This window comes from Melanerpes formicivorus, unplaced genomic scaffold (genome assembly GCF_026170545.1).
Source record: "Melanerpes formicivorus ecotype bairdi unplaced genomic scaffold, bMelFor1.0.p_v2 SCAF_26, whole genome shotgun sequence".
Taxonomy (NCBI): domain Eukaryota; kingdom Metazoa; phylum Chordata; class Aves; order Piciformes; family Picidae; genus Melanerpes; species Melanerpes formicivorus.
Genome location: NW_027142378.1, coordinates 532,408 through 547,864, shown reverse-complemented (window position 1 = coordinate 547,864; position 15,457 = coordinate 532,408). Strand labels below are relative to the sequence as shown.

Genomic DNA, 15,457 nt, shown 5'->3' with positions numbered 1-15,457 from the left:
TAAGCTTCCAAGCAGCAAAATTAGGCTCTGGACACTTTAAGCCTTTTTCCCCCATCCTGTTTGAGGGAGGTTATAAAAGAAAATAAATGTTATTTGCTGTCTCAAAGGCAAAGCCTCCAACCCAGGCAAGAAGGCTTTGGTTCACTCACCTCGTACCCAAACGTGCAGCTACAGCCTGAGCCCGTGTCCAGCCACTGGCAGCTTCTCTTCACCCCCCTTCTGTCCCTCCTCAGCTCACAAACAGCCCCTTCTCATTCCCTGAAATCTGAGTTCAGGCTCTTCTGTACCCCTAAGGGCAGCCATCAAACACTTCATCAGCTGCCTCACAACGGCTTGTACAGCTGCCCCACTGCTGAGCTGAGTGCTGCTGGAAGAGAGCACCAAGAAGCCTCTCACAGGAATGCCCTGATCACAGCATGGAAACCAAAGCAGTTTAATTTCTGCTGCTTAAAGCTGCTCAAAAAGCACTTCAACCACAACATCAAAGAGCTACTGTGGGGAAGAAGGAAAAATGAACACTACTACATTTTGGTCTTTGCTTTTCTTTTGCAGTCATCTCCTCTCCAAGGCCGGCAGCACGACGGAGCGTTGGCTCCCCCAGCTGACGGCTCCTATCTGCTGTCCTTCCCCAGGACTCTGATCCACAGCCTTCCATCAGAATAATCTCCTGGGGAACTGCATTAGCAGCCCTCAGATGGTCAATTCTGAAACCACAGGCACATGCCACGAGGCTGCAAATGCTGCAAGGGCTCCGGAGCACAGGATCAGACTGGAGAGTCTGGTGTGAAACCGAAGGCTGTGTTTCAACAGAGACACTTCACAGCTCTACATCTGAGCCAGCTCTGTGCAAGCAGAGGAAGAGCTGACTGCCCAGGAGCACTGAGAAAAGAAGTCCTGCAACCTCTCCATCTCCAGCCTGGGACTCACCTATCAGCTGCTGAGGAAATGTGAACAACAGATGAACTTGATCTCCACATCATCTTAGAGCTGGCAGTGGTTCAGCTGGAATGTTCTGACCAGCTGACGCTGAGCTGCAGCTAGAGATGGTGCCCCACTGAGAAATGGCAAAGGACACCCACAGAAACTACAAACCAGCACCCAAAGACAGGCTGGAAGAAGAAACAGTAACAAAGTGTAACTAGAGCCATCTTCTGTCAAAGGCAAATTCTAAGAGGAAGGGGAAAAAAACCCAAACAAAATCTTTTTCAAGTGCTGAACAGAAGCAGCAGAAACAGCTTCAGTTACTGGAAGGTAGAGCCAGCTTTGGCCAGAGCACAGCAAGAAGTGATGAGGCAAGGAAATCAGCATGTGGAGAAGCACCCAGCCAGCTAGCCTCACTGATGAGGTTAGGTGACCACTGGCTCCAAGCACCACAACGCAGCAGCAATCAAACCAGGCACTCCTAACTCAGCCCAAGGGCAGCAGCAAGGAGACTCTCCAGTAAAGCCCAAGTGTCACTTCCCTGTAAAACCCTTCACAGCATTCCTCAGACACTGGAGAGCTCACTCTGAGGTGAAAACATCTCCTACCATGACTGCCAGCTGAAACATTCCCTGGCTTCCCCTGGAAGTATGTCTACGATCTGCACCAGTGGCTTTCACTGCCAGAAGCTGCCAAGCACCACTGCTGCACCTGCTCACTTACAGTAAGATTCCAATGCTTCCATCTCCTACACTGCTGTAAACCCCAGCTGCACACTGTGTCTCCAAGCTCTCTCTGATGGGCTCTGTCACCCTAGCTCTCAGCATCTCCTTCTCTTGAGTGCTGCTTCAGGATTTCCTATGCTTCCTGAGACTGATTTTGCACTGCTGTGCCTTGAGAGATCACTACTGCATGCCACACATAAAAACCTTCTGGATGAGGACAGCACTGTCCCTTAAAACCCTTTTCTTTCTTTTAAGTATCTGATAGGCTTCTAACAGGGAAGTATGAACCAGAAAGTCTCTTTCCTTTTTAAGGCCCTTCACAAACACAACATTAAGAACACTGCTTTTACAGTGGCCTTCATCTCAGTGACCCCTGCACAGCACCACAGTTCAGAGCTGTTTCAGATACCTATGGAGATCCTTAGCAGTACTCAAACTGTGCCAGTGCAAGGAGGCATTAGATTGAATAGAATAGAATGAACCAGGTTGGAAAAGACCTTTGAGATCATCAAGTCCAACCTATCACCCAACACCATCTAATCAACTAAACCATGGCACCAAGTGCCTCAGCCAGGCTCTTCCTAAACACCTCCAGTGATGGGGACTCCACCACCTCCCTGGCCAGCACATTCCAATGGCCAATCTCTCTTGCTGGGAAGAACTTCTACCTAACATCCAGCCTAAACCTCCCCTGGCACAGCTGGAGACTGTGTCCTCTTGTTCTGGTGCTGGTTGCCTGGGAGAAGAGACCAACCCCCACCTGGCTACAACCTCCCTTCAGGTAGTTGTAGGCAGCAGTAAGTTCAATTCCCACTGGAAGGCACAGGGCAAACAGAAGGAGGGAAGTAGGTTTTCAGTGAACTGCTGCTCTGTTGCCTCACCAGGCACAAGGAAACCATGGCTTCTCCATCACTCTGACGTGCTGAAGGCCTGTTCAGCATGGAACCAAGCCCTCCTCCTGGCTGCTCCCAGCAACCCACAATCACTAATTCATTCTCACCAGCCTCAATGCTGAAACTGTGGCAGGACTGGGAATAAGCAATGGAGCTACAGCTCCACATCACCTGCTGGAAGGCCAGCTGAACCAGAGTGGCATTTCCAAGGCTCTCAAGGACCCAGGGGAGCCCCCTTGTTACTGCTCAGCTGGACAAACTCAGCACTGCACAAGCCACCTCCAGACCCTTCCATCCTGCACCATACAATGCATGTCAGCCACCAGGGGAGGCCCCTTGTTACTGCTCAGCTGGACAAACTCACCTCAGCACTGCACAAGCCACCTCCAGACCCTTCCATCCTGCACCATACCATGCATGTCAGCCACCAGTTTTAGATGCTGAAGTTCTTCCACTGAGCCAGTCCCAAAGAGAAAACTCTCTTCAGCAGTGCTGGCTGCAGGCACAGCTGCAGCTAACAAAGCAGCTCACAGCTGCAGTGTGAAGGCACCAATGCAGAAACCATGCAACAGGCATCTTCCTTTAACCCAGACAAAGCAGCATGGAACAGCAGGAGCTCTTTTGGAACAGCCCTACAACATTTAAAAGCCAGCAGTCCACCCAGATTTGGCCTTTCCAAGCTTCTTCCTATGTTCATGAGCAACACCTATGGAAGAAGAGCACTTGCAGAGCACTGGCCACCACTTACACTCTGGATTCTCTAGCAGGCACTCTGTGAGCCAGACTCAGGTCTGGCTGGTGAGGAGAGCACAGTTTGAGGATGTGCATGTGCAGGGTCTGTGTGACAGCAAAGCTGACTGCACTGCACACTGCTGCTTTTACTACTGCATCCAAAGCCAGCTTTCCTCTTAAGAGCTAAATCACAGTCTTGGTTGCACACCCACAGCTCCAGGAACTCACACATGTGGAGTGAATGTGATTTTGAGCATGAGCAAACATACAACCCTCTGCCCAAAGAACCCTTGCAAAGGGAAGAGACCTCTGCTCTTTTTAACCCACAGGGACACTTGCAGTATCAGTTAGAAGCCTGAGCAATCCACACAGGGCTAGGCACACCTGGACTCTCACACTTTGATTATTATTTGGTAGTTTTTCATGCTTTGATTTTCCAGAAGAAAATGTTTCCCCATGAGAACAGTTGGGCATGAGAATCATCTCCCAAGGGCAGCAGTGGAGTCCTCTGTCCTGGGCAGTTTTCAGACTCTGCTTGGCAGGGTGCTGGGGCAGCTCATTGCAACTGCACCATCACCTGGGGAGGTTGGAGCAGATGAGCCTTGGGGTCCTTTCCAGTCTGTGAAATGTTAATGATGGCCTCAAGAGCTGTCTTCAGCACTCCTTGGATACCTCTGTTTAACTTCCAGAGAGATGTCAGTATCCATGAAATGTACAAGGTACAGAGGCCCCAGGTTACTGCTTGGCTTTGCCTACTAGAGCAGGAAACCCACACTTAAGTCATGCACAGACTGCAGAGGAGGTTGTAGAGCAATGGCCACTCACAAAGACAGGTAGGCCAACGCCACTGCCCCCTCACATCAGCACCATGACAGGCATGGACTGCACACACCCTTCAGGTGAGGATCAGACACAGCCATTGCTTTCTTATCACTAAAACCTTTCAGGTGGGATGTCACCCACTCCATCACTGAGGTGTAACAGACAGCAAGGTAACTCTGACCTGAGTGCTGTCTGTCCTCGTGAGACCTTAGGTGCCACATGTGAAAAACACAGACTGGCAGAAACACAGTCTGACCCAGCAACACCTCACAGCAGCTGTGGTGAGCACAGGTAACTTGCAGCTGCAATCACACCCTGCTCAGTGGAGTGGTTGCTGGCTGAAGCAGGCCAAGCTGCTCCTGCAGCAGCACAGAGAGCAGCACTTCACCCTCGTTCAGCAGCAGACACGGCTCCGCCAGCTGAGCGGCTCTCTGCAGCTTGCTCTTGAAGCCATAACTGCACACTGGAACCCTCCAGCAGGAGCACTGGAGCCCTCCTGATGGCAGCTTTGAGAACCAACAGGCAGAAGCAAGAGGACAGAGCCAGCAGCATACTTACAGCTTCAAAGGAGAGGTTGACATACTCCAGGAACTTCTGCATGAGGCTGGGGGTCAGCTGATTGAAGCGGTACCGCAGCAGATCCATCTCCTGCTGCAGAAACCACCGCCTGAGGTCCTCTCTGCAAGGGCACAACACAAAAGTATCCAGCACAGCTGCTCTGCTGATGCATTCTCTGTCCTTACAAACCAGATGTCCAACCCAGTGAGCACCGTGCCCAGCGTAACGCTGCCTTTGCCGTGGCACCCACAGACCAGAAGGCAGAAACCCTGCAGGGAGGGGCACTCCAAGGAGAAGGCTTGTGAAGAGACACCACAGAGAGCAGCAGGACTGGGGATGCTTTGGGAGAGCAGTTCTGGTCAGCCTCAGCACTAAAGCTGCTCTGCAGAGATCAGAGCTGTCAGTCTCTTGGAAATGGTATTCACCATTTCTTACTTCATGCTGGGTTAGGAACTGGCTGGAGGCTGAGCCCAGAGAGTGGTGGTGAATGGTGCCACAGCCAGCTGGCAGCCAGGCACTAGTGGTGTCCCTCAGGGATCAGTGCTGGGCCCCAGCCTCTTTAACATCTTCATTGATGATCTGGAGGAGGGAACTGAGTCAGTCATCAGCAAATTTGCAGATGACAGTAAGTTAGGGGCAGATGTTAGTCAGAGGGTAGAAAGGCTCTGCAGAGGGACCTCGACCGACTGGACAGATGGGCAGCATCCAACAGGATGGCATTCAACAAGTCCAAGTGCCAGGTGCTGCACTTTGGCCACAACAACCCCATGCAGAGCTACAGGCTGGGGTCAGAGTGGCTGAGAGCTGCCAAACAGAGAGGGACCTGGGGGTGCTGATTGACAGCCACCTAAACATGAGCCAGCAGTGTGCCCAGGTGGCCAAGAAGGCCAATGGCATCCTGGCCTGCATAGAATAGTGTGGCCAGCAGGAGCAGGGAAGTCATTGTGCCCCTGTACTCTGCATGGGTTAGGCCACACCTTGAGTCCTGTGTCCAGTTCTGGGCCCCTCAGTTTAAGAAGGACATTGAGACACTTGAAGGTGTCCAGAGAAGGGCAACAAAGCTGGGGAGAGGCCTTGAGCACAAGCCCTGTGAGGAGAGGCTGAGGGAGCTGGGATTGTTTAGCCTGGAGAAGAGGAGGCTCAGGGGTGACCTCATTGCCCTCTACAACTACTTGAAAGGTGGTTGTAGCCAGGTGGGGGTTGGTCTCTTCTCCCAGGCACCCAGCACCAGAACAAGAGGACACAGTCTCAAGCTGCACCAGGGGAGGTTTAGGCTGGAGGTGAGGAGAAAGTTCTTCACTGAGAGAGTCATTAGTCATTGGAATGTGCTGCCCAGGGAGGTGGTGGAGTCACCGTCCCTGGAGGTGTTCAAGAGGGGATTGGATGTGGCACTTGGTGCCATGGTCTAGTCATGAGGTCTGTGGTGACAGGTTGGACTCGATGATCGTTGAGGTCTTTTCCAAACTTAGTGATACTGTGATGTAACCAAGAATAACCACCTGCAGGCAGCCTTCCCCCTCGGTGTCTAGAAGACACTTTGTTGGGTTTTTTTCAACCTAGAATCCCAGAACTGTTTGGATTGGAAAAATCTCTCTAAGATCTTCCAGTCCAACCATCAACCAAACCCCACCATGGCCACCAAACCGTGGCCCCAGGTGCCATGGCCACAGCTTTCTGGAACACCTCCAGGGCTGGGGACTCCACCACCTCCCTGGGCAGCCTGTTCCCTCATGCTATTTAGTAGCCAGGCAGCTCTACAGCACCTGTAGAGTCTGGAACATAGCAACAGAGCATCTGTACACATCTGAAACCTAAGAGGACAGAGAAAGCAAAGGCTACTTACGACTGGCAGTAAGCAAGGCGCAGTATGAAATGAGAGATGTGGTCCTTCCTGCGTGCCTCATAATCACCCTCAGCCAAAGCCTACACAACACAGCATCATTATTAATGTTATTATTACTATTATCATTATTTCAGAGCAGTATTCTTTCCCAGATTAGAACCCTTGAATTACTCACTGCTGTTCAGCAGTGCACTACCACTCATCTCCCAGAGAGCAAATGCAAGCCTGTTAAAGGAGGGGGTTGTCCTGAAGAAAGAAAGGGACTCTGCAGGGAAAATACCTCTGACAACATGACAGAAGGTTAGTGAGCAGTATTTTCTGTTCAGAATGCCTGAATGGTGCAAAGAAAGTGCAAGAGAAACTGCTCTTCAGATTGTCACTTACTCTGTAAGGAAACTTCAGCTTGCGGAGCTCAGCCTCCAGCTTAGTTTTGTAGGTTTCAGTGCTCCTTGCATAGCTCACACCAAGGTTCTCCACTGCTTTGAGCACTGGGGAAAATAAAAAGCCCATGTGAGAGACAACATACAGAGAAGAAAGCTACCTGCAGTGATGCCTTGGAGAATGCACAGTCCAGGCTAAGGCCAGAGGAAATGCTCTGAGCAGCCTGAAGAGCAGAGGGGGATAAGGTATGGCCCACGAGGCTCAAACTCCTCACCAAGCTCCAAGGTTCATAGAATTCACAGTGACAGAATGGGTTGGAAGGGACCTTCAAGATCATCCAGCTCCAGCCCCCATGTCACAGGCAGGGACACCTTCCACCAGCCCAGGTTGCTCAAGACCTTATCCAGCCTGGCCTTGAACACCTCCAGAGAGGACATCCACAGCTTCCCTGGGCAACCTGTTCCAGCATCTCACCACCCTCAGTGCCAAGAATTTCTTCCTCATCTCCAGTCTCAATCTCTCCTCTCCCAGCTCAAAGCCATTGTCCCTCATCCTGGCACTCCCAGCCCTTGTCCAGCATCCCTCCCCAGCCCTCCTGGAGCCCCTTCAGGTACTGAAATGCAGTTCTAAGGTCTTCCTGAAGCCCTCTCTTATACAGGCTGCACAGCCCCAAGTCTCCGAGGCTGTCCCCACAGGGGAAGTTCTCCAGCCCTGTGATCATCTTCACAGCTTCCTCTGGACCCTCTCCAGCCGCTCCAGGTCCTTCTTGTGCTGGGAGCCCTAGAACTGGAGGCAGTGCTGCAAGTGGGGTCTAAGCAGAGCAGAGGGGCAGAATCAGAGGGGCTGCTGCTTTCCCTGTGCTCCTTGCAGCTCAGCACACAGATGCCTGCTGGGCTACCAGTAACCACTACTGCCTCCTGACACCCCCAAGGCCACCGCCTCCAGGCTGCTCTCCAACTGCTCCTCACCCAGCCTGGATTTGTGCTTGGGATTGCCCTGACCCAAGTGCAGGACCTTGCCCTTGTTGAACTGCATGAGGTTGGCTGGGGCCACCTCTGCAGCCTGTTCAGCTCTCTCAGTATGGATCCTTCCCTCCAGCCTGTCAACAAGAAAGGAAGCCAGCTGATGGCTCAGCCTCAGCACATCAGTTCACACTGCAACGATGGAGGACTTGGCCTGAATGCCTTCAGGAGCCAGGGGAGCCCTTGCTCGCGGCCACCACCATCTGCATCGCTGTATTCAGGCCTGAAAAGTGAAACCCAGGCTGCTCAGGCACGCCAGTGCCACCCAAACCCGTGCAGCCCCGACTGCTGTACACCGAGCACTGGCTCCCTCAGACTCCTACAGCCTGGCGCTCCCCTTCGCAGGGGTCCCTGCGGCGCAGCCGGCAGCCTGCTCATCCCCGCAGCAGAGAGCCTCCGAGCACATCCTGCTAACACCGCCGCAGCAGGCGGCACCGACCGCTCCGAGCGGGCACAGCCGGGACGCCACTCACGCTTCAGGCGGTCGATGGCTAAGCTCTCGAACTCCACCAGAGAAATGTTCTCCGTGGGGGGCTCCAGGTAGAACTGCAGGCTGTGGGGGTACAGCTGCGGCCGGTCCCCGGTCTTCAGCTTCACTCGGCTGCTGGAGAACTCCATCTGCCCCTAAGAGAGATACGGGTGCGCAGCCGCGAGAGGCAGCACCGGGGTGCACGGCTGGGGGGACAGCGAGGTGGGGCGGACGCAGGGGGGGCGCAGACGACAACGGTGGAAGGAAGTGGCGAGAAGGCGCTGCTGCTGCTGCTGCTGCCGCCGCCAGCGTACGGCCCGAGCTGCCCGGGGCCGCCTCCTGCCCCCTCGTTCCACCAGCACCGGCCGCCGCAGCCCCACCGAAGCCCCCAGCTGCTGCCGCCCGCGGCCCGCGCGCCTCCGGTTCCCGCCACATCCAGCTCCGCACACTTCCGCCCCGCCCCCTGCCCGGGCCCCGCCTCCCGGACGGCCATTGGCTGCGGTGCCAGGAGCCGTGCCCGCAGCCGTCATGGCCGCCGGTGCTACGCGCGGGGCAGCTCACTAGTGCCCGGCCCGCGGCGCCCAGAGACCGAAACGGAGCCGGTGCCGGCGGCTGCGATGCGCTATCCCTGCTTGTCGCCACGAGTGCAGAGCTGTGCACAGTGGCAGACAGCCTAAGCCTGCAGCTGTCTGTGCAGCGGCAGATGAAACGGTGCTGAGCTCGGCTGCGGCGGGACAGCGCCTCCCAGGCGGCGCTCAGCACCACGGCTGACATCGCCGTGCCCACCCGGAGCGCTCCGTGCTGAGGTCGCTGCCCCGGCTGTGAGCTGTGCACACAGCGCTGCCCAGGGGCCGCCTGCACTGCCTACCAGGACACAGAAACAAGTTTCACTCTCCAGGGCTGCTCTGTACTTTGCCAGAAAACAACCACACGTGCTCCCAGCGTCTCCTGATGTATTGCTCCCAGCGGCTCTTGTTGATTGCTCCCCATGTCCATAATGTATATTTTATATATTGTATAATTAATACTTCCTGGCGGTGGTATCTTCAAACACCACCATCACTCACTTACAAAGGGTATTCATAGGTTCAGTTATTCGGCTGTGGGTGTTACATTCCACACATAAAGACAGTTAAACGATTCAAGCACAGATCTAACGTTTCCAATGCCAAAGGCAAGTTGGAAACGCAGGTGCTGTGTTTCCCACAAATGGGATTCCATGGCAGATTAGCTGGGTACTCACAGCTTGCTCCTCTCTCCGCTATCTTTCCAGATGCTGTGGCTATGATTCGAGCAGTCCTTGGCTTGGACAGGGCTGGGGGGTTCTCTCTTATGTGCTGCCTTGCCAGGCTGTAGCCTCTTCTGGGGTTCAGTTCTCTTGGAGCCTTTCCCCTTTCTGCCTTGGTCCAGGTGTGAGGCCTGGGTGTAATTGTTGCTTGTTAGTGCAGGTTCTTCAGCTCCTTCTCAGGTAGCATTTGGCTTTTGTCTGTGGTTCAGTTGGTAGCGCATAAGACCCTTCACGAAAGGTTGTGAGTTCAAGCCTGCAGTGGGCAGTACTGTCCTCCCTACTCTAGTCATGAGGTCTGTGGTGACAGGTTGGACTCGATGATCTTTGAGGTCTCTTCCAACCTTAGTGATACTGAATACTGAAAGAAACAAGGCCCAGGTCTAGTTGGTCTGCTAGTGCAGGCCCTTCAGCTGCTCCTTCAGCATCATTTGGCTCTTGTTGTTTGCTGGGTGAGAACAAGGCAAGTTGCCTGACTTCTTGGCTGGTTTAAACACTCTCCCTTTGCTAATACAGAACCCTGGTAACTGGACCTATAGGATGGGGCATATCCAAACACAGCCAGGCACACACACAGTTTGCAGCTGTGTCACAAAGTTAATCACATATGGTACCTGTTTGTCTGGACCCCAGGAAGTGTCCAGGTTTGCATATTCAGGAACACTTGCAAGGTTAATCATATGTGCTGCACAGTTGCCTTGGCCGTCTGGACCCCAGGAACTGTCCAGGTTAGCACACTTGCAGGTGCTTAGCCTATTGTCTGGGCTAGGGCATGTTTTGGGGTTTGACCCTTCATGACAACATAGAATAGGATAGGATAGGATAGGATAGGATAGGATAGGATAGGATAGGATAGGATAGGATAGGATAGGATAGGATAGGATAGGATAGGATAGGATAGGATAGGATAGGATGGAATGGAATTAACCAGGTTGGAAAAGACATTTTAGATCGAGTCCAACCTATCACCCAATACCACCTAATCAACTAAACCATGGCACCAAGTGCCTCATCCAGGCTCTTCCTAAACACCTCCAGTGATGGGGACTCCACCACCTCCATGGGCAGCACATTCCAATGGCCAACAACTCTCCCTGTGAAGAACTTTCTCCTCACCTCCAGCCTAAACTTCCCATGGCACAGTTAGAGACTGTGTCCTCTTGTTCTGGTGCTGGTTGCCTGGGAGAAGAGACCAACCCCCAACTGGCTACAACCTCCCTTCAGGTAGTTGTAAACAGCAAGAAGGTCTCCCCTGAGCCTCCTCTTCTCCAGGCTAAGCAAGCCCAGCTTCCTCAGCCTCTCCTCATAAATTAAGCAGCATAATTAGCACAGAATCATAGAAACTTAAGGGTTGGAGGGGATCTCTAGGGATCATCTAGCCCTAGCCAAAACCTCATGAGGGGTTTGTCAGCCCTTTCACACGAAAACAGCTTTCTTGGGAAAATAAAACAGACAATGAAGTGCCAAGGCATCACCCTGGATGCACCCCCCCAAACATCACAGCCTAACCTCTCTTCCCCGTGCCTCTACTGAAGCCAACAGATGGTAACATTTCTCACAACAGCATTTGGTTACTTTATTTTCATCACTTCCATGGCAACGTTACCAACGGGGGCTGAGTTTTCCAGTCTTTTTTAAGAGGTTGCAACAAGGCCTCTCAGAAATGCTTTCCAACATCCAGCAGCCAAACCATCCCCAGCACCCCAGCCCAGAGCCGTCCATTTCAGTACACCCCAAACCATTCTGCCACTTCACTCTCAGGGAGTGGTGGTGAATGGTGCCACATCCAGCTGGCAGCCAGGCACCAGTGGTGTCCCCCAGGGATCAGTGCAGGGAACAGTGCTGTGGTTGCCTGGCAGAAGAGACCAACCCCCTCCTGGCTACAACCTCCTTTCAGGGAGTTGGAGACAGCAAGAAGGTCTCCCCTGAGCCTCCTCTTCTGCAGGCTAAGCAACCCCAGCTCCCTCAGCCTCTCCTCACAGGGCTGTGCTCCAGACCCCTCCCCAGCTTTCTTGCCCTTCTCTGGACACCTTCCAGCATCTCAACATCTTGCCTAAACTGAGGGGCCCAGAACTGGACACAGGACTCAAGGTGTGGCCTAACCAGTGCTGAGCACAGGGCACAATGATTTCCCTGCTCCTGCTGGCCACACTGTTCCTGATGCAGGCCAGGATGCCATTGGCCTTCTTGGCCACCTGGGCACACTGCAGGCTCATTTTCAGCCTTCTGTCAATCAGTACCCCCAGGTCCCATTCTACCTGGCTGCTCTCAGCCACTCTGACCCCAGCCCGTAGCACTGCCTGGGGTTGTTGTGGCCAAAGTGCAGCACTGGGACTTGTTGAATGCCATCATGTTGGACTGTGCCCATCTGTCCAGCCTGGCAAGGTCCCTCTGCAGAGCCCTTCTACCCTCTAACAGATCAAGACGTGCTCCCAACTTGGTGTCATCTGCAAATTTACTGCTGATGGACTCAATCCCCTCCTACAGATCATCAATAAAGATATTGAACAGGCTGGGGCCCAGCACTGATCCCTGAGGGACACCACTGGTGCCTGGCTGCCAGCTGGCTGTGGCACCATTCCCCACCACTCTCTGGGCTCAGCCCTCCAGCCAGTTCCTAGCCCAGCACAGCAAGACTGGGGCTGCTGGACACCATTGTGTATTTCCTAAGAGTTACCAAAATGTAGGGCTTTCATTTTTTCTCCTAATGTTTGGCTCTAACACCATACAAAGTCAGACTTTTTTGTCCTGCTGCTTTTACCTTGCAGGAGCCCTCACTTGTTATGGCTTGCTTTCCTCTCCTGCCCACCACAGAAATGGAGAAGCCTCACAGAGGACAGCCTGGCAGGCAGATGCAGGACGTTTGCACTGTGGTCTGCACAGAGGAGTTCTGCAGATGGCTGTGTGCTCCCTGCTTGCCTTGGGGGCTTTTATTGGTGCTCAGGAGTTCCAAATTTCTGGCCTTATTTTTCTCCTTATGGGTGTGGACACAGATTTAGTTTCTGTGCCTACACTGACATGACCTCAGCCTGACCGTACGTGATGGGGAGCTGGGAGATTTATTGGCAGAAGAGAGCCTGCTGGGTAGTGGTGATGGGAGGGTGAGTCAGTGTCTGCGGTCCAGCAGTGCTCCCTACACAAGCCTGGCCAGAGCTGAGTTACTCAGCTTTCTCCAGCTATCTGAAACTGTTATTTTTTAGGATAGGAGCAGGCTTGGTGTATGCTGGCTACAGCTGCACACCCTGGAGGAAGCAGTTCACTGCACATGCCCAAGCAAAGATTGATTAGAAAGAGTTTGTATCACAGAGCCAGGCTTCACGAGACAAACACACCACAGAGCTCCTGCCAGGGGACACTGTGGCACTCAGGGAAAGGGTTTGTCTATCCCTGTGATAGAATAGAATAGAATAGAATAGAATAGAATAGAATAGAATAGAATAGAATAGAATAGAATAGAATAGAATAGAATAGAATAGAATAGAATAGAATAGAATAGAATAGAATAGAATAGAATAGAATAGAATAGACCAGGTTGGAAGAGACCTTCAAGATCATCACGTCCAACCTATCATCCAACACCACCTAATCAACTAAACCATGGCACCAAGCACCCTGTCAAGTCTCCTCCTGAACACCTCCAGTGATGGCGACTCCACCACCTCCCCAGGCAGCCCATTCCAATGGGCAATCACTCTCTCTGTGTAAAACTTCCTCCTGACCTCCAGCCTGAACTTCCCCTGGCGCAGCCTGAGACTGTGTCCTCTTGTTCTGGTGCTGATCAGGTTATGTATTTCATATCTAACTTTCAGCAGAGGCTCTGCTTCATGAAAGCAAGGAAACGTGGAACTGCTTCGAGAGGACACTACATTGGGTGTGACACGCCAGCTGAGAGCTGAGTTAAAAGCTTGGGAACATTTAGGCTACTCTGAGGATTCCTCACTTGGAATTTGCTTGGAAAATGAGTTCTTCTGACATCATAGAGAGGACAATACATTACATCTACAAAAGCAACAGAACTAATAGGGCAGAAGAGCATGGTAGGTCAAAACTGCAAATCTGCAAGGCTCTTAGTAACAGCAGAGAGACAGGAAAGAGTAATAAAGACCATCAGGGGCAGCAGATTGGAGAGGTATTTTGGTAGCAAACAAAGACACCTTGCTGGCTGGCTCCATCAAGAGTCATCAAATCACACACAGTCTCAAGCTGTGCCAGGGGAGGTTTAGGCTGGATGTGAGGAGGAAGTTCTTCACAGGAAGAGAGATTGGCCATTGGAATGTGCTGCCCAGAGAGGTGGTGGAGTCACCATCCCTGGAAGTGTTTAGGAAGAGCCTGGATGAGGCACTTGGTGCCATGATTTAGTTGATCAGATGGTGTTGGGTGACAGGTTGGACTCGATGATCTCAAAGGTCTTTTCCATCCTGGTTAATTCTATTCTATTCTATTCTATTCTATTCTATTCTATTCTATTCTATTCTATTCTATTCTATTCTATTCTATTCTATTCTATTGCTTTGAAATCTGTCAGTCTATCAGTTCCTCTTTCTCTCTCCTCTGTAGGCCATGGCAAGAAAAGTGTCCTGACTGCACTCTCTATACCAAGGTATGGTGGAACCGTTAGCCTTGGCAAATGGCTGGGGTGGCACACAGGTACCTGGGCACCCCTGGTGTGGCAGACAGCTCACAGTGCCTATTCTAGGCTCATGCTTCCCAACAGATGAAAATTCAAGGACAGAACATGAAAAAATGAAGTAATTTGCAGCAGTCACTTACTCACTGCCCAGCTCAGGGCACTTGGGACAGGAGAATTCTCTGATCTCACACAGCTCCCTGTCCAGTCAACAGAGGGACGTGAGGCCTCTTTGGCAGCCCCCAAAGCAGCCCATGCCAATGCTCACAGCACAGGCACTGGGTGAGATGAACCCAGAAACGCCGGGGATCCAGGGAACCTGGGAAGCACAAGCAGCAGCATCTCTGACACTATGACTCTGGTATATTGGGCAGGTAACTCATTTCACAGGAGGGCTTTCCAAACTGAGGGCTTTCCAAGCCAAGGCCTTTGGGCGCATGCATCAGATGGGCTGAGAGCAGCAGCTGGGGTCAGCAGTAACAAAGTGCAAGAACACATTTCACCACAAATTTAACTGTTCTTTTGAGCACGGCAAAACGTGCTAATCCAAAAGGTATTTACTAGGCACAAATCCAGGCTGGGCAGTAACTGGCTGGAAAGCAGCCCTGAGGAGAGAGACTTGGGGGTGCTGGTGGACAAAAAGCTCAACAGGAGCTCTCAGTGTGCACTTGCAGCCCAGAAAGCCGATCAGATCCTGGGCTGCATCAGGAGAAGTGTGGCCAGCAGGTCGAGGGAGGTGATTCTCCCCCTCTACTCAGCTCTGGTGAGACCCCACCTGGAGTACTGTGTCCAGTTCTGGAGCCCCTATTACAGGAGGGATCTGGAGGTGCTGGAAGGTGTCCACAGAAGGGCCAGGAGGATGATCAGAGGGCTGGAGCACCTCTCCTGTGAGGACACACTGAAGGAGTTGGGGCTGTTCAGTCTGCAGAAGAGAAGGCTCCCAGGTGACCTAATTGTGGCCTTCCAGGATCTGAAGGGGGCCTACAGGAAGGCTGGGGAGGGACTGCTCAGGATGTCAGGTAGTGATAGGACTAAGGGGGAATGGAATGAAGCTGGAGGTGGGGAGATTCAGGCTGGATGTGAGGAGGAAGTTCTTCCCCATGAGAGTGGTGAAGCCCTGGAATGGGTTGTCCAGGGAGGTGGTTGAGGCCCTGTCCCTGGAGGTGTTTAAGCCCAGGC

The 15,457-nt window shown here is 52.7% G+C and overlaps 1 protein-coding gene across 2 annotated transcripts in view; it reads right to left on the bottom strand.

Moving 5' to 3' along the window:
• The window catches only part of PRIM2 (DNA primase subunit 2), a 51,211-nt gene extending 42,430 nt beyond the window's left edge, over positions 1–8,781 (bottom strand). The window contains exons 1-4 of one of the 2 annotated variants that reach the window (XM_068153733.1): positions 8,371–8,781; positions 6,879–6,982; positions 6,495–6,574; positions 4,652–4,772 (exon numbers count right to left, since the gene is read on the bottom strand). In XM_068153733.1, the coding sequence (XP_068009834.1) occupies positions 4,652–4,772; positions 6,495–6,574; positions 6,879–6,982; positions 8,371–8,515 (450 nt within the window). In that variant the 5' untranslated portion in view covers positions 8,516–8,781. The remainder of the gene's footprint in view (positions 1–4,651; positions 4,773–6,494; positions 6,575–6,878; positions 6,983–8,370) is intronic. The other variant, XM_068153732.1, reaches the window with a different exon arrangement.
• Between the last annotated feature and the right edge of the window lie 6,676 nt (positions 8,782–15,457).